The 20,903-nt window shown below is 42.0% G+C and overlaps 3 protein-coding genes across 4 annotated transcripts; 2 read left to right on the top strand and 1 right to left on the bottom strand.

The window, feature by feature from the left end:
- The first annotated feature begins 3,653 nt into the window (after positions 1–3,653).
- Positions 3,654–7,537, top strand: inpp5kb (inositol polyphosphate-5-phosphatase Kb). Its single transcript, XM_029519981.1, has 11 exons — positions 3,654–3,751; positions 3,836–3,944; positions 4,212–4,328; positions 4,726–4,901; positions 4,987–5,098; positions 5,170–5,279; positions 6,252–6,465; positions 6,596–6,733; positions 6,820–6,903; positions 7,004–7,108; positions 7,469–7,537. The coding sequence occupies exons 1-11, from the start codon at positions 3,654–3,656 to the stop codon at positions 7,535–7,537; spliced, it is 1,332 nt and encodes a 443-aa protein (XP_029375841.1).
- Positions 7,538–8,980: 1,443 nt separating this feature from the next.
- nle1 (notchless homolog 1 (Drosophila)) lies at positions 8,981–14,942 on the top strand. Of its 2 annotated transcripts, none has more exons than XM_029519388.1 (13): positions 8,981–9,068; positions 9,538–9,755; positions 10,772–10,992; positions 11,148–11,227; positions 11,316–11,392; positions 11,525–11,622; positions 12,393–12,585; positions 12,694–12,829; positions 12,914–12,960; positions 13,043–13,245; positions 13,399–13,558; positions 13,657–13,727; positions 13,833–14,942. In XM_029519388.1, exons 2-13 carry the CDS (start codon positions 9,615–9,617, stop codon positions 13,843–13,845), a joined length of 1,440 nt encoding a protein of 479 aa, XP_029375248.1. In that variant the 5' UTR covers positions 8,981–9,068; positions 9,538–9,614; the 3' UTR covers positions 13,846–14,942. The 2 variants fall into 2 exon arrangements, with proteins under 2 accessions (XP_029375248.1, XP_029375249.1); XM_029519389.1 differs by having other exon boundaries at positions 9,024–9,068; positions 9,541–9,755.
- A 1,529-nt stretch (positions 14,943–16,471) lies between these two features.
- slc25a1a (solute carrier family 25 member 1a) lies at positions 16,472–19,836 on the bottom strand. Its single transcript, XM_029519672.1, has 9 exons — positions 19,592–19,836; positions 18,995–19,102; positions 18,785–18,884; positions 18,071–18,209; positions 17,430–17,514; positions 17,201–17,305; positions 16,953–17,068; positions 16,805–16,878; positions 16,472–16,713 (listed from the first exon to the last, which is right to left on the bottom strand). Exons 1-9 carry the CDS (start codon positions 19,815–19,817, stop codon positions 16,599–16,601), a joined length of 1,068 nt encoding a protein of 355 aa, XP_029375532.1. The 5' UTR covers positions 19,818–19,836; the 3' UTR covers positions 16,472–16,598.
- Positions 19,837–20,903: the final 1,067 nt, after the last annotated feature.

Below are 20,903 nucleotides of genomic sequence, written 5' to 3'. Positions count from 1 at the left end.
TCACTGCTTTTTCATGGGAAATCTCTCCCACCATAGTATTGTCCAGTCATTGCACCGTATTTACAGTGACAAGGTGCAGACCAAAGCAGAGCCCTTTACACATTCCATACCGTTAGGAAAGTGGGGGATTATTCATGAACATACAAAGAGGGCTTTGATGCACCAAATGGCATGGGTCATGGTGACATTCAATAAACAAACATGTCTATTCATGAATAAGATAAAACTTTCTCCCTGGACTGTGAGCCAACCTGGGATAATAGCTTGATCCGATGTTATGCTTAAAGTCCAGAGCAGGTTGCGTGCGTGGGACAGAGCAGCTGAGAACAAAGTGCAGGAACCAAAAGGGGAAGAAACGATCAAACAACGGGACTCATAATAGGAAAGCAGATCCAGTCTCTGGACTCCCCTTTAGAGATCTTCGTCATCTGTGCACAGGGGGTCTGCAGCTTTTTCCGGACACCACAGAGGAGACACACAGCGAAAGGTACCGCACTTAATGGATGAATGTGTATTATGTTCTCAGCAGGTTCTTTAAGATTTCTAAGATAGAACCTTTAACTGTTGGAAGAGTGGAAGATTTTTGCAAGATTTGATCAAAATTCAACAAACATTAAACCTAATAGGCTATATTTAATAAAAGTGGTTGAACCATTGTATTAATAAAAAATAATAATTAAAAAAAAAAAAAAAACTCATTTAAGTATTTTGTATGTTGAGGCTCAAAAACTAATTTTCAACATGTTTGGGCATGAAGTCTCTGGTAATGTGTAATTTTATTAGTTTACAGCTTGATTATGAATTTCTAACCAATGAATGAGCCAGTTTATGTCATTTCTGCCTAGAGACAGCAAAGGAAACGTTGATTGGACGCCTGTCTGTCTGCTCTGCTGCCTGCTGTTCACGTGTGTTTGCCTCTAAGTTAGTAATTGCATGTTTAAATCAGGAAGATGGCACCAAACATGACTTGGAGATCTGCACATTTAGCCCGAGATATTGAATAGTTTAGTCTGTCAAAATTAAAATACGAAGGCCTCGAAACAGCTTTCTGCTTTGATACACAGACTAACCACAAGCTAATTTTGTACTAATTCCTACTTTTGTAGGAATGTAGAAGGCTTCGGTTTTTCACATCCAAATATTTAACCTTTAAAATTGTGTAGATGTTAAATCATTTTTAAAAATCAAGGACATTGCACAAAATTCTGTTTTAAAAAATGCTTCCATGAGGTGTGTCCATTTTTGCATATGACCTTCAGGGCACTGTCACTTTAATGTGGATGAAGCTAACCGTGATTAGACATGATTACAAAGCCATTTCAGAAATGACTTTCAGGCATCCCTGTCAGGTCTGTCTGTGCCTGTTGTATTGGGCTCTGGTCTATTTTTGTGCTCGGCATATGTGTGTGTGCCTGCAGGGGAGACGATGAACACTGGAAGATTTCTAAGTGGTGGGAGAGACAAGTGCAGGTAAGACTTGTATCATGTTGCCCTTTTCTCCCATTCAGACTGCTTTGTCTTATTTGTCAAGTAAAGTCCCGCAAAATGGTGATGAAAGAGAGTCCAGGCCTAAGGTATGGGGTGTGTAAAGAAGAAGAAAACTCTCCTGTATGGAGTCTGAACAGTAACAGGCTTCACCCAAGTTATCTGGCTGATGGTTGCGAGCCTTTACAGGACTGTGATAAAACTTAAGTAGTCTCCTATTCATCCTTCATTTCTTGCTGAACCCTTGTTGGTTATCCACTTAACACTTCTCGTTCAAGAATGTGCCCAAAGTCTCTGCATGTGACACTGTTACATGATGTAGCAAGGAGAACTGGGGCACCCAAGATTAACATTTTTGATTTGAAGGGAAATTTCTTTTGGTAGTTTCTTTGCTCCAAGCTTGTTGCCATCCTTCTTTTTCCTCACATAAAAGTGTTTTTCAAAAGTCAATCACCATCCAAAATAGCATTAAATGGCACAACTCCCATAACAGGTGGAATGACGCATTCCTAACCTGGACCATGAATCAGAAACCTAACAAATTGAAATTTAAGTTTGCCAAAGAAATGAAGAAAAGTGCACATTCATACGTGGGAAAATTAAGTTTTAGTTTATTTAGTATCGTCTTGGATCAATAAACGATGTCTGTATAGGTGTCATAGGCTTTGGTTAAACTTAAGTTCTCCTTATAGTTTTTGAGCCCTCTTATTTCGCACAATTCATATCTCAAATGGCTACCACCTGAAAGCATTCATTCTTTCCTTCCAGATCTTTAAACCACCTAAGTATTTGGACTTTGTGATTGCTTCATGTGTTGTCTGCCTTTAAATCTATGATGTAATTTATCCACTTCTGTGAAATTAAGAACAACCCCCCCACCACGAGTTTCTCTCTGAGTTTTTAAAGATAACCTTTCAGCTATATGAGGAGAGAGTGGATTTAAGCCAAAAGAAGCTCATGCTGTTGTGCTCTGATGTCCCCTCACTAATGCTTGGCTTAAATTGCATGGTTCCATGCATTGTCCAGTGTACTCAGTTGATGCAGAACTGGTAAACCTCTTACCAATCTCATTGATTGCCCAAGACTTGCAACAATAGTCACAAAGACAGAGGATCAGCCTCGAGACCTCCCTTTCCACTCCCCTTTCCCTGTGAATACACATACTCAAAGACAAACACACACACACACACACACACATTCACATGCCAGCGATTATAGTCAAAGCAGGACTCATTCTTGCCCACATTCCTCACTCGACCCCATTGCTTTGTCAGTTATTGCTCCATCACTGCATAACCACACAGGACTCGGTCACAGAAAGGACCGCAGCAATACGGACGCACCTCGCCCCAGGCTTTGGGGTTTTTCCATCCTTATCAGTTTGGAGGACATAAAGAAGACGCGAAGAAAATTTTGACGAACAAGGAGACAAGTTTGTGTTATTTCCAGTGGCCTGGGCAGAGAGGAGGCCTCTCACAACAAATGGCTGCAACAACACCGACGAGATAAGTCTGCCGAGGAGTAAAGCCAGAAGTATTTCACTTGCTTATTTTACTTTGTAATATCTAAAAGCTAACTGCAAGAAGACCTTTTTTCCAGTCCAAAATCCAAAAATGGACTTCTTGACGGACAGTCCACGCATGCGCTCAGATAGCATGAGCAGCTCAGCATCTCAGAGCTCCAGGTCAAAGATGCTCCTACGCCAGCGCTTGACCCAGCTGCTGACCTGCATAGAGGACCTGAGCTCTGATGATGAAGCAAGTGAAGAAGTGTCACGCACACTGGATGAAGCATTTCAGCTCTGCGGACGCTACATTCCCACAGATGCATTTAGGTTGACACACTAACACAAATACTCACAGATACTGATTAAACCAATAACTTTACTAACTTGTGTTCAGTGACACAGGAAAACGTAATGTTTAAAAATTGTGAAGACGCAGAGGTTGTAAAACTTAAATTCATAACAGTTCTAATGTTTCCTAACTATGTGAGCGTTTAAAAAGTGGAGATGTTAAAAAGGTACATTGTCACGTGTTCTGTTTTGCGTCCAGTGGGATTAACACTAAAGAGGACTGATATATATATATATATATTTTTTTTTTTATTTCTCCATCACTTTGGTCAATGACTGCCATTAACCTAAAACATACGCTGACAGGCTACACATGGTGACCTGGAATGTGGCTACAGCTGAGCCTCCTGAAGATGTCATCTCTTTGCTACAACTAGATGTCCAGCCCCCGACAGACCTCTATGTGATTGGGTGAGCAACAGAGATGGAACAAAGCAGCATGTTTACAGATGTCAGGGGGTCAGGAGGTGTCATCCGTTTGTGTTGGTGCGTCAGCTTGCAGGAAGTGAACGCTACTCCTGTGAGGTTCATCTCAGACCTGTTAGTGGAGGACTCCTGGAGCCACATGTTCATGGAGACTCTGGCACCCAGAGGGTTTGTCAAGGTGAGAGCAGACAAGGGAAGAAAAAGGGAAACTGTACAGCGAATCTTGGTGTGAATAGCTCCTGAAGTTTATATTTCCCCAAATATATATATATATATATATATATATATCTTATAGCAAGATATATTTGTATGCTCACATATTCCCATAACATTACAGCCCACTGTGTATTATATTACATTATATAACCCAATCAAAAAATTTTAAGGTGCCAAGAAAAAGAAAAAAATTATTGAAATAAAATCTCTCATTGTGTCTTTTCGTTAGGTTACATCAATGAGGATGCAAGGTTTGCTGCTGGTGGTTTTCGCCAAACAAATTCACCTCCCCTTCATCAGGGACATAAAGACCACCTACACTCGCACTGGCATCTTTGGATACTGGGTAGGAAAATCACAACGGGAGCAGTGCCTAGCCCTGAACCTTATGGACAACAACACTGTTAAACTCTGCTCACCAGAATCCCCTCCAGCTGTTGTACAGCTGAAAGACGTTATGAAAGGCCCTTAGGTACACTAGAGCTGACTGAATGGACTCAAGCACAGGAAAGCCATTGGTAAAAATTGTACAGAGGGGCAAAGACAAATGGTTAAATCTATAATCCAAGTTAACACCGACTGTTTAATACTATTTAATAAACATTAAGGTGGTTTTTAAAATGCCATATTTACATTTTCACAAACACTGCCAGCACCTTAATCTGTATTTGACCTATGATTGGTCTACATTCATATATCTATATGTATATAAATATATATCCTTTTCTGTGCTTCTCTGTCAGGGTAACAAAGGAGGAGTGTCCGTCAGATTTTCCTTCTATGGACACCCGGTGTGCTTCCTTAATTGCCACCTAGCAGCTCACATGAACTACGCGTTGCAGCGCATTGATGAGTTTGAGTACATCCTGGAGGCGCAAGACTTTGACATCACAGACACCCCACAAGTCCTGGACCACAAGTCAGCGTGCACACATTGGCACTGTGAAATATATGTACTGAAGGTTGTTGCGCAGCAGTTAAAATGGGACTCTATCCTCTCACAGGTTGGTGTTCTGGTTTGGTGACCTTAACTTCCGTATTGCAGACCACGGCCTGCACTTCCTCCGCTCCTCCATAAACGGCGGACGCCTTAATTTACTGTGGGACAAAGACCAGGTGATGTGATGAAATGGGCACACGCACACATTATAATACACACTTGCTAAATTACTTGATTTTTTTTGCAGCTCATCATGATGAAGAAGAAGGAACCATTCCTGCAGGAATTTGAGGAAGGGCCATTAAACTTTAAACCCACCTACAAGTTTGACCGTAACTCCGACACCTATGATACCAGGTGATAGGACCTTCCAGCAACATTACTGTGCACAGACATACACTTCTCCAGCATTCCTCCAAACTTCATGCGTGCTCTTCTTTCCCTGTGAATTTTGAACAGCTCTCCAAAGACATGGTTTGGTTTTAAGTAAGACCACTTTTTGTGCTGCACGTCCCACATTCCCTCGTTTCTTAGTCCCTGGTCTGCACCATCTGCACTTTTTTCCCTACAGCTGTTGTCAACCGCATTGTCAATTTGAAATTAAACCCCTGAGACACACAAATCAGGAAACCAAAGCAGTCAAGGCACAAGACCCATTGTGTAGATGAACTTGGGAGCAGCTCTTTCTGTGAGTCATATCCATTCCTGACCCAAGCACCATGTATGTGTCTCTCTCAGAAAGAGCACTGTGGCACTGCCACTAACCATGTACAGACCCAGGCCCCTGCAGCGCTGCAGCACCACCCTTTTCTTCCTCCTCACCTCCCTCACCTGGGGGCTGCTTTCAGTTTGGTTGGGGGCCTGGTACAGGGAGCTAGACCCGCCAAGGTGGGTGTCCCCATAGATGTGGCCTGATAGGCTGTTGTATACATAAGTTAGGCTGTATACATCTGAACTATAATCACAAAGGAACTGGAGACAGTAATGAAAAAGGTAGAAGGGGACACAGAGGCACAAAGAGCTTGAGGAACACAATAACCTTAAAGAAATTCAGGCACAATCTGAAAATGTATCAGTCAGCTCCTTCATGCACCGAGCACCCCACTTGTTCCTGCATAACCTGTGTTGCTTTTTCCTGAATGTGTGTAGAAATTATCTGTAATACTAAATTAGAGGTTCGACTTAGAATTTCTCCACGGCATGCTACACCATAGGTTTTATTAACACTGCACTGCATATTTGTGTTTGTGTGTGTCTGGTTTGAGTTGTCTAACAGCATAATTTCCATTATGTCTGTCTAAGAATAATGCTCGCCTTTGCTTTGCTCAGTGGCAAGAAGAGGAAACCGGCCTGGACAGATCGGATCCTCTGGCGTATCAAACCCAAAACTTTACCATTAGAGGATGATGATGAGAAGGCATCGACTTCTACTGATGATGGGCCAGATGAGTATCCAATTCTGGTCACTCAGGATAAATACACCAGTGAAATGAGCTATGGAGTCAGTGACCACAAGCCTGTCATTGCAACTTTCACCATGGAGGTGAGAGCAGTGTTACTGTTGGACAATAGGATATTGTATTGCTGCCTAAATTTTGTCAGTCAACACATAGAAGTTTCCTTCTTTCTTTCTAATAACATGACAGTATGAAGTGTTTTTTTCCCCCCCACAGCTCAGGAAGTGCTTTGACACACCACTGGTGCACGTCTCTCCTGTGGGTGTTTGGAGCGCTGACCAGGATGCTCTTCTTAACTACACCGTCCAAGAGGACTTCATGTCTTCTACGTGGGACTGGATTGGCCTGTACAAGGTACTGGCAGAGATATATAATGGAAAACACAACAACTAACAGCAAACATAAGACAGATGTGAACTTGTGGGTTTTGTGTCACGCAGGTTGGATTCAAGAGTGCGACCAACTATGAAACCTTCGTTTGGGTCAGGGAGAATGAGCTGCCGGAAATAAATGAAGTCATACAGGTAAAATGAAAATGAGGCTTTTGTATTTCTTTTAGAATCTGTTTGCAATAAAACTAACAGGTGTGCAGGGTTCAGTAACAGACATTTGTTTTGGTTGCAGATATCTGTAGACAAAGATGAGATCCCTCTGCTAAGTGGACAGTATGTTTTAGGTTACTACAGTACAAACATGCAAAGCATCGTCGGCCTCAGTGCCAACTTCCAGGTGAGTGCATCAATATCATATCTTTTTTTTCCATCATCATCTTTTCTTAATATAATTTCTTCAATATTAGAAGATTGTGCTATAGTGATTGAAAGACTGTTGAATCACTATGGTCCAGTCACCACCATTAACTACGGTGATCTCAGTGATAAACATTCAACTGAATGTTCGTATTTCTAATAATCTCAACACAACTAAGCATTATAAAACGGTAGAATTTAAAAGTAAAGCAATTGTATGGCAATGGGTTAATACAGCTGTGTTGAATAAAGTAGCCAGTAAGTGTATATTTTCGTAAAGAAATTTTTATGGTAGCGGGCTGGTTAGTTAGAGGACTCAATCTTTATTTTGTTCCTGCAGATCCTGGAGTCAAAGCGTGCCGTTATGGAAGGCCTCGTTCCTGACAACATCAATGGGTTCAAAAAATAAGAAGAAATTCTTTGAAATACACTGTACTCCTCTGCCGTGCAAATTCACACAGAACTAATTCAGCCTTTGAAATTCCTCAAGAGCAACTCCATCACATACTGTGAAAAGGTGACTCAGTCTTTAAATAATGACCTACCACACTGTCATGGACTGGAAATTTTAATTAGTTTTTGCCGACTTTTGCCTTAAAGGATTTCACCTTAAGTCAGGTTCACTCTTGTTGGAGCAGTTTATCCACAAAAAAGGTTTATTGTTTTAATGAGTAGCTGACCACCACAGGCCTTCTTTGCTTCTTAGTTCAGAAAACACAGGAAGAACCTTGCCGATCTACAAAGTAAATTTAAAAGCAAAAGGCATGCTAAAGTGTGTGTTTTTAATGGAGTACCAGGTCAATAAGTTGTTCAAATGTCTGCATAAGGGCCAGTGCAGTGAGCTCTCTACATTAAGTGTAAGAATCTACCAATCATAAAAATTATATAAAAATTGTATAGAATATTCTGTGATTGTATATAAATTATAGAATAATTCAGGCTGTTTTACTTTGTGCTGTCTTAAATTCTTGCCTTCAATTTTTTTGCAGCAGCTATTGCATTTAAGTGACTTAAGTGTAATATGATAAATGATTCAAATCATGCTGTACACATGAATCCCTCCAAGAATGTTTCACGTCAGATGTGGATGTTGATGTGGACGTATACAAACATTGCTTTAAAACAATGATGTCTGATGTATAAATCTAATTTATATTTTGACTGAAAGCCAATGAACAAATTCTTTATCAGGATTATATTATATCTTCAACTCATTGGGATCCTGAGAATTTAAGTGATATTTTATCTATCATACTCTAAACCTTCACTGTAGTTTCTGACATTAGTACTTCCACAGGATGTGTTTTTTTTTTTTTATTCCAATGGAAAAATAATGACTGTTGTCTGAAATACTTGTGTTTTTGTTTGTTTCTTTTTAGTGGTTTGTTTGTGTGTTTGTGTGTGTGTGTGTGTATTTGGTCAGCTGAGTGAACCCAGTCCAAATATATATATATATATATATATATATATTGTCAACACCGCCGAGGACATGTAGAAAATGTTTGCTCTCCAGAATGTCAACACAGGCAATATTATACTTCTTATTTGCATTCAAACAACTCCATCCATTCACAAAAGATTTGAAACTTTTGCCATCGACGCGTACTCAAATATGTACACTGAATCGAGAAAAAGTTGTGACTTGCTTACTGTTCACATTCATATTTTTCTAGCCAAAACAAGAATGCATCAAATCAGATTATTCGCGTTGAAAAAGAAATAAGGGAGAGAAAATGTTCCGCAGGAAAACTCACCGATACACGAGAAGAATCTCAATGCGGAGGAAAACGCAGCAAGACGGACTCTTTTGCTTGTTTACTCCCACAATCCCTTGCGATAATTCCGTCGAATGGCTCCAGCAGCTTCAGCCACCTGACGCATCTCCGCTGTGAAGGCTCTCCGGTCGGACACACGTGGGGAGAGTTAGCACGTCGCTAAAGGTAAAGTTTTAGCGTTTATGTGCCAACACAATGTTCTTCACAGCTGCACACAGCTCCGTGAACAGCCGGCTGTTGTCTGGCTGCTCTGGTGTTGCCGCTTAAAGCGACGAAGTGTCCGAAAAGACCGGTTGAACAGCAAGCTAGCGGAGTTAGCTTGTTTGGTTTGCACTCTAGACAGGCTGACTAACAGAGTTAAAGATGGCTCCACAGTCCGATGTATTTTATCCTGTTTGTGTTATCGGGAAGTTTAGTTTAGCTTGTTTTGTTTTTTTTTTCTTCCTTGGTGCCTGAGCGATCGAAGCAACTCCCAACGATAGAAATATTTTTTTTAAACATTTGTTTCTTGCAAACACAGTGTCATGGGCTGGCTTTATGTGATGCAGCATCCACGGGCCCAACATTTAGAAGATGTTTTGTCCACTTTCACTGTCTAATCTCAGATTGTGTTATTTTGTTTTGTGTGTTACAGCAGGCAGCCAGGAAACTGAACATAGCGCCATCTATCTGAAGCTCTGCTGTGGTTAGTTGTCTCTGACAGGACAGAGGATGGACACTGAGGACGTGGTGGAGCGGCTGCTGATCCAGTTTCAGGATGAGGAAGGAGAGGTTCTGGGCTCACCATTTGATGTTCCTCTTGACATCACCCCGGACAAACTCCAGCTGGTCTGCAATGCACTGCTGCAGAAGGTAACAGGCTGGCTATCTAAGCCCAACATCAACATGGAGCTCAGGCTGTGATCAGGATGCACACATTTCCACAAAATGTTTTCCAGTCCTGTGGTAACAGCAATGATTTGTGCACATCTCCAATATTATGTTGGATACCTGGGGATGTGTTTCTGTGGTCCAGTCCAGTTTAGGGTTTAGGGTTAGGGTTTCTTGCTGTAGCCCAGTCCATCACTCGTTTCCAATTAACCAATTAACTTAGATATGTTCAGGTACCCTTACTGGGAATCAAACTGCTCCCCTCATACATTTACAGTCATCAGTTGGCCTAGACATGTTCAGGTGCCCCCACAGGGAATCGACCCACACCCACTACGCCCAAGTCATTTTCCTGGCAGATATGTTCCTCTTTACTACGGGGAAAAAAAACCCAAAAGACCTTTATATGAAATGTTGGCCAGTTCCGCGTTATTCCATGTTTAATGTCTAATTCCGTGATTCCGTGAGCGTGGATTTTATAGGGCCCTATTTACCGGAATCCCGGGAAGACCGAGCTTGCCATGAGTTTCACTGTGCAAGGTTTGCAAAATGAGGAACCCATGTTTACCTGCACTATTTATTTTTTTTAATAAAGAGAAACTTTTATTTTTGTTACTTAAGCAATATGTGATATTGCTTTTATGCGGTAAGGATGGATAAATGTTTCAAACTGAATAAATGTGAAAAACCATAATGTCTCCATTTGTCATTCTGTCTTGCAAAGCAGACTGGAGCAGATTACGAGGATCCTTTGCACACCTATAGATTGAAGCAGAAATCATTATGAATCAAATCGTTTTGAATTGAATCTTAGCCCCAAATATCCGAATCAAATCATGAGATAGTAAAAGATTCCCACCCTCAGTATTCAGTCAAATACACATTTTACTGTCCTGTTAGGAGCTCATCTCCTTTGTGAACCCTTAGTGGACGTATCAGATTAGCAAAATGATATAAAGCTGAAATGTGGCCCTAACCTTTGCTTATATTAATTGTAGGAGGAGCCAATACCACTAGCATTTTTTGTGCGAGGAGAGGCTGAGGTGGTATCCAGTCTGGGCCCTTGTGTGAAAGCTCTTGGGGTGGAGACAGAGCAAGTCCTGCCAATTGTGTACCAGCCTCAGGCTGTGTTCAGGGTCAGAGCTGTGGCCCGATGTACCAGCACACTACAGGGACACACAGAAGCTGTCATTTCAACTGCTTTCAGTCCAACTGGCAAGTGAGTAAATCTGACTTTTTTTATTATTTTTTTTTTTTACTGAATTTGATTTATCAGAGAGTCCATTTTAAAGCACATGTATAAATTTGACACAGTGTTTTAAGGAAACCCTCTATGGGCCGGTAGAGTTGATCTTAATTGAGTCCTCTGTCTAGATATCTGGCCAGTGGTTCTGGCGATACCACAGTACGTTTTTGGGACTTGACAACTGAGACACCCCACCACACTGCCAGAGGTATGAAGTCACTTCTGTAGAGCATCAAAATAAAATCAGTAGTTTCAGGGTTTTAGACACCAATGAGCTACATTCTGCTTCATTTCAGGACACACACACTGGGTACTGAGTATTGCCTGGTCACCGGATGGCAAGAAACTGGCCTCAGGGTGCAAGAACGGTCAGGTATGCTTCCAACAGACGCATCATACACAGGGACAATCTGTATTTGTTACATGAATCAAATGAACATGATTTTTTTTTTGTCTTGTTTTCTTTCTTCTTCTTTTTTTTTTTTTTTTTGCAATGGTCCTACAGATCTGTCTTTGGGATCCAGCGATGGGTGCACAGATAGGGAAAACACTGACAGGGCACACTAAATGGATCACATGCCTCTGTTGGGAACCTTTACATCTGTGAGTCATCACCTCATTTCTGTACATTGTTGTTTCATATTTCAATGCTTGCCTAAAATCCCATTCATAAACTGTGAACTGTAAAATTATAACCACAAAAAACATTGTGCAATTTTGGATATAAATAATAAAGTGGCTTAGTTCGTTATAGGTGTCTCAGTTCAGATTGTTCATGTTTCATCACTAATGGCTTAACGAGGACATTTGAATATAATCGAGCCATTGTTAATCTTTTTATCAGCACCTGTGTCTTCCATCATTTTCAATCCAGACTTGAAACAAAACATAAAAAAGGTATTATCTGGTGCTTCTGTACCCCAATGGTTTCAGTGATTAACACACATTCCACATCATGTCCATTCTTCCATTTCCTGCTGGGAATGACTAGCTACAGCTGCACTATAGCCACAAAGTCCTATAGTGGGTTAGTGTCACCATTTTGACAGTAGAAGTGAGTCCAAGGAGAAGAAAGGGCTGTGGCTGGTCTAGGCACATCCCATAACAGCAGGACAGAGAGAAGTTGGATAGTGACTTTAAAAGAGAGATTTGATTTTCTTTTTAGGTATTCAAGTAACCATGACTTTAAGTGCCTGTACTGACAGTGGCAGCCACATAGTAGTTCTGGTTTTTTTGTTCATAATGACATCATTTCACTAAATTAGGAGTATGTACTCAGCTATAGAAGCTAGTAGAAAACTCACTCACTCATGAGCTTTGCATTGTGTGTGTATTTACTATTTGTCTGATTAGCCCCTCCCTCTTTCTTCCAGGAACCCAGAGTGTCGCTACCTAGCCAGTAGCTCAAAGGACGGCTCAGTGCGTATCTGGGACACGCTGCTGGGACGCTGTGAGAAGATCCTGACGGGACACACTCAGTCAGTCACCTGTGTAAAATGGGGAGGAGATGGACTTCTGTACACTTCTTCTCAAGACAGAACAGTCAAAGTCTGGAGGGCCAAAGACGTAAGTGTCTGTCATGTAAATGCTAATCATTGAAGCCTTAATGGGCTGAATGAAAGGAAATTGATATCTGTGTGACACAACAATGTGTGTTTATATTGGTGGGTACAGGGTGTTCAGTGCAGAACTTTGCAGGGCCATGCTCACTGGGTCAACACCCTGGCTCTCAGCACAGATTATGTCCTTCGCACTGGTGCTTTTGAACCCGCAACTGCCACTGTTAACCTGCAGGACCTCACAGGATCATGTAAGACCAGTGTCTTTATTTTGATAAATTTAATTAAATGAAAGTCACCTGCAGCGTTTTGATCAGATTAATTTCTTTCCCCAGTGGAAGAGATAAAGGAGAGAGCCCTACAGCGATATAATAAAGTCAGGGTAGGTGCTGTTGTGATGTAATGAAGTGTTCTAGTTTGTATGCACCCTGTTCAGTGTTGTAACTCCTGTTGTGCTGCTGCAGGGTTCAGTTCCAGAGCGTTTGGTGTCTGGTTCAGATGATTTTACCTTGTTCCTTTGGAACCCTGCTGAAGGAAAGAAGCCTCTAGCGAGGATGACAGGCCACAGCGCTCTGGTCAATGAAGTGCTCTTCTCCCCAGACACCAGGCTCCTCGCCTCTGCCTCGTTTGATAAATCCATCAAAATCTGGGATGGACGCACTGGAAAGTAAGGAAACCTATCAGGCACAATGTGTGGTATTTTGGAATGTGTCATAAATAACCTGTATGTAATACTGTTGCTGTCCATGTGATGGAGCTGTAGGTCTGCAGTGTTTCCCATTGTGTAAATCTGTCTGGCTGTTTGACTACTTACTTACAGGTATTTGATGTCCCTGCGTGGCCATGTAGCATCTGTGTATCAAGTGGCATGGTCAGCTGATAGCAGGTTGCTGGTCAGTGGCAGCAGCGACAGTACGCTGAAAGTTTGGGACATCAAATCTGGAAAGCTTAACATGGATCTACCAGGCCACGCTGATGAGGTGAGAGAAGGTTACAGGAAAAGTGTTACAGGATTCAATATGGGACACTTAATATGCAATTTCTCTGTCCTAATGGTTTTCTGTCTTTTTTTGTTTAGGTTTATGCAGTGGACTGGAGTCCTGATGGACAAAGAGTGGCCAGTGGTGGCAAAGACAAATGTCTCAGAATGTGAGTGAGATGCCAGAAATCGTCTTAATCTATTTATTTTTTTAAATGTTTTGTAGTTTTTTTTCCTCACGGATAATCCCTTGACATTTTGTTGTACACTTCCAGATGGAGAAGATAGAAACACCTGTCTCCTCCCACATTATGTTGGCAGAGGATTCACATCTTGTACTGTCAAGAAACACAACAGCTGAGGCAAGGGTCATTAGACTGTTCCCAATCCCCATTTGGCTTTATTACACTGTCTGTCAAAAGTGGCCATCCAGGTTCTCTAGTCTGGTCATGATGCAAAGTCTATTAGTGACTGTAAAGGTGTTAAGCTCAATGGAAATTTAAAATTGTAAACTATTAATGGCAGCATCCATCCATTGCAGTTTGGAGGCTTTACTATCACATGTATTTCAGTTTTCATTCATGTACACAATGTTTTATACACATCAGGGACCCTGACATGTAAAGGCCTTACTACCAGGATCCACAAACAAGGTTATGTATTTAAAATGAATATGTAACTTATTTTTTTTATTTTTGAATATAGTATGTATTCTATATTCTGAAGGCTTTTTACCAGCAAGTCAGGAAAGCAAAGATAATTTCTCAGCAGTATGTTTGTCCCCTCCACCTTAAGTTAACAAGTTAAGCTATATGTAGGTGACAGGTGGAGTGTGGATGCAGCAGGTGGGAGCATTAATACGTCCCTCTGTGATGTTAATGCCTGCACTGCTCGACCTGCTTCTTCAGCCTTTAATCTCCTCTGTTCTACGGTCAGCAAAGCCTCAACCTGCTGATTTTTGTTTTGTAGCAACGCCAAGTGTCACCAGCCTTTCACCATTCCAGTTACAATGTTATATTCTGCATCCAGTTGGCTCTGTGAATATTTAGCATAAATATAATTCAGTTTTTCTTTAATTTCCAATTGATTGACAGATTCTATGTAGGAAAGTCACTCTACAGATGAATATGTATCTCTTTAATACCATTAGATATGTGTGGGGGGTAGAATCGCGTATTGAATTTTTTTACCTCATCAATCTGGATTTTTAAAACACATCCCATCGCAACCATCAAGTTATTAAAGCTCACTTTTATTGAGACAAGTGAAACCATGTTGTCCAATCATGTTTTGTCAGGTTTTCACATCTGAACATTTAAAGTCATACTTCAAGCGCTGATGTTTTTTTCCTCATGCCATACCAAAACATTTGAGCACAAATTAAACCTTCAAACAGTCTGAGAGGATCTTCCAAATGTAACTGGTCAGCCCAGACCGAACATGCTGTACCAAAAGTTTACATGCTGCTGGTCTGTTAAATTAAAAAGTGATATATATTTTCTATGGTAACAATATGCTTATGTTCATCAAAAATTCTAGAGACATGGGGGCAAACTGTTTTCTTTTCATTTAAGAATTTAATCAAGACTTTGTGTAATCTAATTAATTGGAAGGTTCAGTGAATTAGTTTGGCAAAGAGGAGCAAAAGGCTACTTTCCAAGGCTATGTGGTGCAATTAGTTTGATCAAAATCAAGCCTTTGTTATTGTTTTGTTGCTGAGCCCCTGATATGTGCTTACCCCTAATTTGGCTTAAACACATGAACACACCAAAAGAATTAATTGCTTCAAAGATGGAAAATTAAAACTCATCAGACAAAGAGTTAGTTAGCATGAGGATAACAAACATTGAAGCAGAAAAATATAAAACTACCGGAGCATCTGCTTAATGAGTGTATCGGTGATGGAAAAAATGCCACTAAAGGCTGAAACACACTGAAGTCTATTGACTTACACAGACTGATGTGTTTGGATCTTGTTATAACCAGCACCTGCTTTTTAAATAGCATGAGGGTACTGATTAGCTCAAAATCAAATGATTTTTAAGATGAAATATTGCCACACAACGAGCTCAAAAATCCTTACTAATAAACTGGCCTGTATCCCCTCCTTTTCACTGCATGTGAAGACTGTGCTACATATAGATTTGTTTCCTACGTCATGTGCTTAAGGATAACTTGCTTCAAGTTAAAACTTTTGGCAGAGGAGGTACTGACTCCGGACCAGTGTGTGTGTGTGTAGTCTCAACAAGGCTGCGAGCCGCTGCCAGGTGTAGGACAGGACAGGTCACATCCAGATTCATGTTGGCAGCAGCCATGTGATGTATAATGAACAGTGTTTGAACACAGAGAGGAAATGCTGTGAATACTTTAGTGTGATGATGTCACAAGCACAGTCAATAAGCAATTACAACACCAAGATGTGCTGAGGTCCTGTACACACATTTTAAAGTACTGCAGCTGGCTTGTTCACATCCTGTACCATTTCCATTACTCCCTCAGTTTAGTAAGTACTCAGTGAATCAGAAGACACATTTATGGTTTCAGTACAAAATGTTCACTCGACAACAGGTACAGTAACAGTCATAGAAACCTAAAATAGTCCACAAATGTATAGCTTGTTTTAGCTGATGCATGTTTTCTTTTTAACCTCCTAATTGAAACCTTTGGTCAGTAATACTTGCCTGTGCTTCTTCTCTGAATACTGTATCTCAGACTCTAGAAAGTCTATAAATCTAATGAAGTGTACACAACCACACGTCCTCTCCTCATCCTCCTACATCCCCAAGTCCTACCACTAGAAAGAAACTGGGAAAATGCAAAACTGAGCTGTTTTAATGCAACTAGCCACTCTCCTGCCATCACATTTAGATAAGTCCTGCAAATCAATCTGTTTTATGCGGGAAAACTAATCGAGATGAAGTGTCATCTGCTCAAGGCTGACGCAGAGAGCATGAATGAACTAGGATAGAGGTGTTGAGTTGTGCGTAGCATGAGGCACTGGTCTGTGCTTCCTCCGGGACCTCTGCTGTTGTGCGGTCCTACTACTGGGTTTTCCACACATCGTTGAGTAGTTTGACCACCTCCTCATAGATGACGAAGACAATGGCCACATCCAAGCACACACGGCCAAGCCTGGGAACTGTACCTTTGTAGAACCTGCAGGAAGAACAGGATGAGGCGAGGTTAGATGGTGTGTCTACAGCTGTGGAAACTAAAGCAGCTTAAACCAAAGATTGGGGTTACTCACGCCTGCGGTCCTTCCTGCTTTAAGATCTGGAAAGCACAGTCCATTGTGTTTTTGTAGCGGTGTGCCTCCAGACCCTGGGAAGAAAACAAGTTAGGAAAGGCAAGAGTGATGACAGTCGAAAAATCATCATCAAGGACTGATTTCAAACCTGCATCCTGGTCTTCACCACATCCAGAGGGGTATTTCCAAAAACACTGGCAGCTCCCGCTGTAGCTCCAAACGCTGCTGTGACGATTGGGTGCATCTCTCGCCTGGGATCATCCCCTTTGAGGACAAGTAAAAAGAATGGATTCATGGAAAGTGGAAGAAGGTAAAAAGCCATCTGCCAATCAGACAGAGAAAAACTTAGATTAGGATGTTGGAGGTTTTATCTTTGGAATAAGTAAGCATTCTCACCTTTGTACCAATTGCGCAGCATGTTCATTACATAAAATCGAATGGCCTGGTTGGTTCCTTGTTTTAGCACAGTCGCTGTCAGACCTTGATATGTCCCCCTCACACCTAAACAGGTTTACGATGGAGCATAAACCACACACACATGTACTGGTAGTTACAGTCACAGTTTTCAACCATGTCTTAAATTTTGAATTTACTCAGATCATGCTAATCTATCGCACTCTCTTACCCTGTTCTCTGATAATCTCACTGACCCCGTGAAAGAAGCCTCTGTAACGAGGTCTGAGGGAACACTGATCATGGATCATCTTGACCTGAAGAAAAAGGAAGAACAATGTTTTGTCAGATTCAATGTCGTCTTAACAGTTCAGAGAGGGGCAGGAAGAGGCTCAACAAGCTTGTCTGAAGAACCGGATCTGTCCTGGACTGCTCTCTAGACTCCACTGAGGAGGTGGGTGAGAGGAGGATGTTGGCCAAGCTGACATCCATCATGGACAACCCCTCCCACCCCCTTCATGACGCTGTGGGTGGACTAAGCAGCTCCTAACCAGCAGGGTGAAAGGTGAAAGAAGTCATTCATTCCAGCAGCTATCAGACGAAATAACACCTCTCTGTCTGTCTGAACTAACTACATTTACATTACATTTTTTATTTTTGCACTACTACTGTCACTTTATGTTTTGTCTGTATTTTTTATAGTACTTGTACTCCTTGTTTCTATCTCGTATTTTTTTCTATACCTGTGGTTGCTGCTGTAACAACGAATTCCCCATTCATGGGATAAATAAAGTACTCTTAATCTTAATTTTAACAGACGAGGAAACGGCTTCCGACAGTAAAAGATGAGCAACAGCTTCCAGCTCCGCCAACCTTGAGTGTCTCCATGGGACAAACGACCACAACGGCCTCTGCTATCCCTGCTCCGAGGCCACACAACAGGCTCCGTGTGTTATCTAGCCGACCCGTATTGTCTCGCATGGGGTTGCTGAGAATCTCAAACGTGCCAAACCTGAAAGAAAGAGAAAAGGTAAGGAAGCATTTGCTTGACGCACTTGACTAAAATCCAGGTATCTCAGTGGCACTTCAGTAACTTTGTGAACGCAAGTATGATTGATGAATTGGTGAGTTGAATGAAATTTGTTCAAATTAATTAGGTCCTGTTCTGATGAGTACAAGAACTAATTTATCATTTTTCAACAAAAGAAACATCAGCAAATATTTGGTGGCTCCTGTTTGTCAAAAGTGATAATTTGCTGCAACATACAAAACATGTTTAGAGTTTGGATGGCGCTATATAATATTAATAATACATTTCATAAGAGCTCTTTGGGCATGAGAAAACTGTTGTAACCATTGTTAGTTACAGCACTTCAAATCTGGCAGGTATTAACAAACGCACCAAGAAGTGCTGAGTCACTGCTCTGAAATCAGTTACAAGGTAATTAATTTCAAGGCAAGCCTGGTGATACTACAAACCAGGAGGATGCAAGAAGCAAAGGTGCTTTTCTGCTGCATCTCCTCTCTATTCTTTGGTGCATTTGTACCTGCAAAGTAAAAGCAGGTGTATGTCGTGTGCATGTTCACCTCACTGCAGATTTGGGTATTGATCCATAGAGCAGGGAGCTGAGACCTCGATACAACCCTCTGAGTCCATGATCCTGCACGGTTAACTTCACACAATCTCCTGCGCTCGCACACACACACACGCACACACGCACAAACAGAGGCAGAGAGCAGGAGTTAGCCAGCAGAGGACCAGCACACCAACCTGCTGTACATGTCCCAGTGACTTACCGATCCCTCTGTATCTGGGTGGGTTGGCTCTCTCGTCTAACTGCAGCTGGGTCTTGACATACTCTGTGGGGAAGGTGATGCAAATCTCTATCCCTCCTGCGATGCCCCCTGAGAGAGGAGAATAAAGAAATACTGCTGTCAGAATTTGTTGACTCACTGTGCACAAATGTTCCTGAACATTCTGGAAACAGGAGAACTTGCAAGCCTTTGTTTATTTCAGTCTATTAAAAAAAAATGGATGCTGATGGTAGACCACTGCTGGCACAGTCTTTGTTTGAATTAAATGCCATTGAGACGTGATTGTACAGCTGCACCTGCACTGAACGGTGAAGAATAGCCTTCCATCATTGTATATTCACTTTTTATTTAACGCTACTTTTTTTTTTCTTTTTTTTTTTTTTATTAATTTAGTAGAAAGCAATCATCCTATCAGCACAATAAGAAATGTATCCACTGATACATGCAAGGATCGCGAAGCCAGAGCTGGAGCATCAGTGCAGGCTCGGTGCATTTTGACCCAGTTCTGCAGGGACAGACTGAGATTAGGCTGCGCTGTGCAGGAAGCGATGGGCTCAATATCTGCGTTGCAACATCCACCTGCCAGAATGGCCTTCCCGGGGTGCGTAATTTTCCTCCCTCCGGCCGCAGCGGCCGCTAGGGTCCTCCCCGCCGCGTACGGCCGCTGGTGGGCCGGCGGGGCGGCGGACAGGCGCTGGAGCGGAGGCTGCCGGTGGGCGGCCGGGCTCGGACATCCTCCCCTCTTCGCTCCGCAGCTCTCGCACGGGCCCTCACACACCGAAAACGGCCTCAGCAGCGAAGACATGTCGCTCCTCTTCTCTCAGCGGCCCGGACGGCGGCGACAGACACAACAAGGGGGCGGGGCGGGCGGTCAGGTGACCGGCCGGCCCATTGGCTCGGCACGAGGCCTTACGCTCATTATGCCGTCACGTGACAGAGCACGACCTGCATGGGCCAATGAGGGGCCGGATGCTGCTGTATTGATGCGTCGATGCTAAATCTGACAGCTGTGGTCACAAAAATTCATCGATCTGATACCATTTAGTAAAGAAAAAAAGACATTTACATCTCGCTGTTTTCTGTCAACTATTACGTTCGTCTTATAGATAGATAGATATCAGACAAGACATAACGTTACACAGAGATTATCCCTGCTGTTAATAATCTTAGAGTCGTAGAGTAGTGTAAGAATAATTAAAAAGGAAAAAATGATTACTAGCGCACAATGGACTTTGTTTCTTTGTTTGTGTGTCAGGAGTCATGCAATGAAGAATTTGATGTACTATTTTTGCCCCCTGTCCTCATCCCTGTTCCTTTAAATAGTGCACACCATGCGAGAGTACATGCTCACACACAAACACACACACACACACACACACACAACTGCCTCCCCTAGTCATCCTTTACAGTGAAACTGGGTCAGTGTCATCACACACACATCCACAGCCCCCACCCCGGTGAGAAAACAGACGCAGAGAGAGTCAATCAGTCCAAATGCCAAACAGAAATGACCAGTTGTTGTTAGGTTTATAATACGTTTGCTTGTTTGGAAAAAAAACTGTGAATTTCATGCGCTGTTCCTTTTTATTGTTTGGTGGGATTTTTGTCTACAAGCACCAAGCAGCTGTTCGGTCATGAGATAAAGGGGTAGACTAAAGCCAAGAAGTCCAGTTCAGGAGGCAGAGGCGGATAAGAAGACAACATTTTCTGCAGCTGATCTTCCTGTTCCTCAGTGTTGTCATCCATGGAGTAGATTCTCACCTGTCAGATGATCAACAAGAGCCTTACCATGTGTGCACAAAGGTTACGAGTATGTGTGTGTGTATGTGGATTTAGCCAGTAATGTTTGTTTTTCTCACTCTGATCTTGTTGAGTAAGCTCCTTTGTCTCA

Source organism: Echeneis naucrates, chromosome 14 (genome assembly GCF_900963305.1).
Source record: "Echeneis naucrates chromosome 14, fEcheNa1.1, whole genome shotgun sequence".
NCBI lineage: Eukaryota > Metazoa > Chordata > Actinopteri > Carangiformes > Echeneidae > Echeneis > Echeneis naucrates.
Note: the sequence above shows the minus strand (reverse complement) of the source record. Positions and strands in the feature narration are given on the sequence as shown.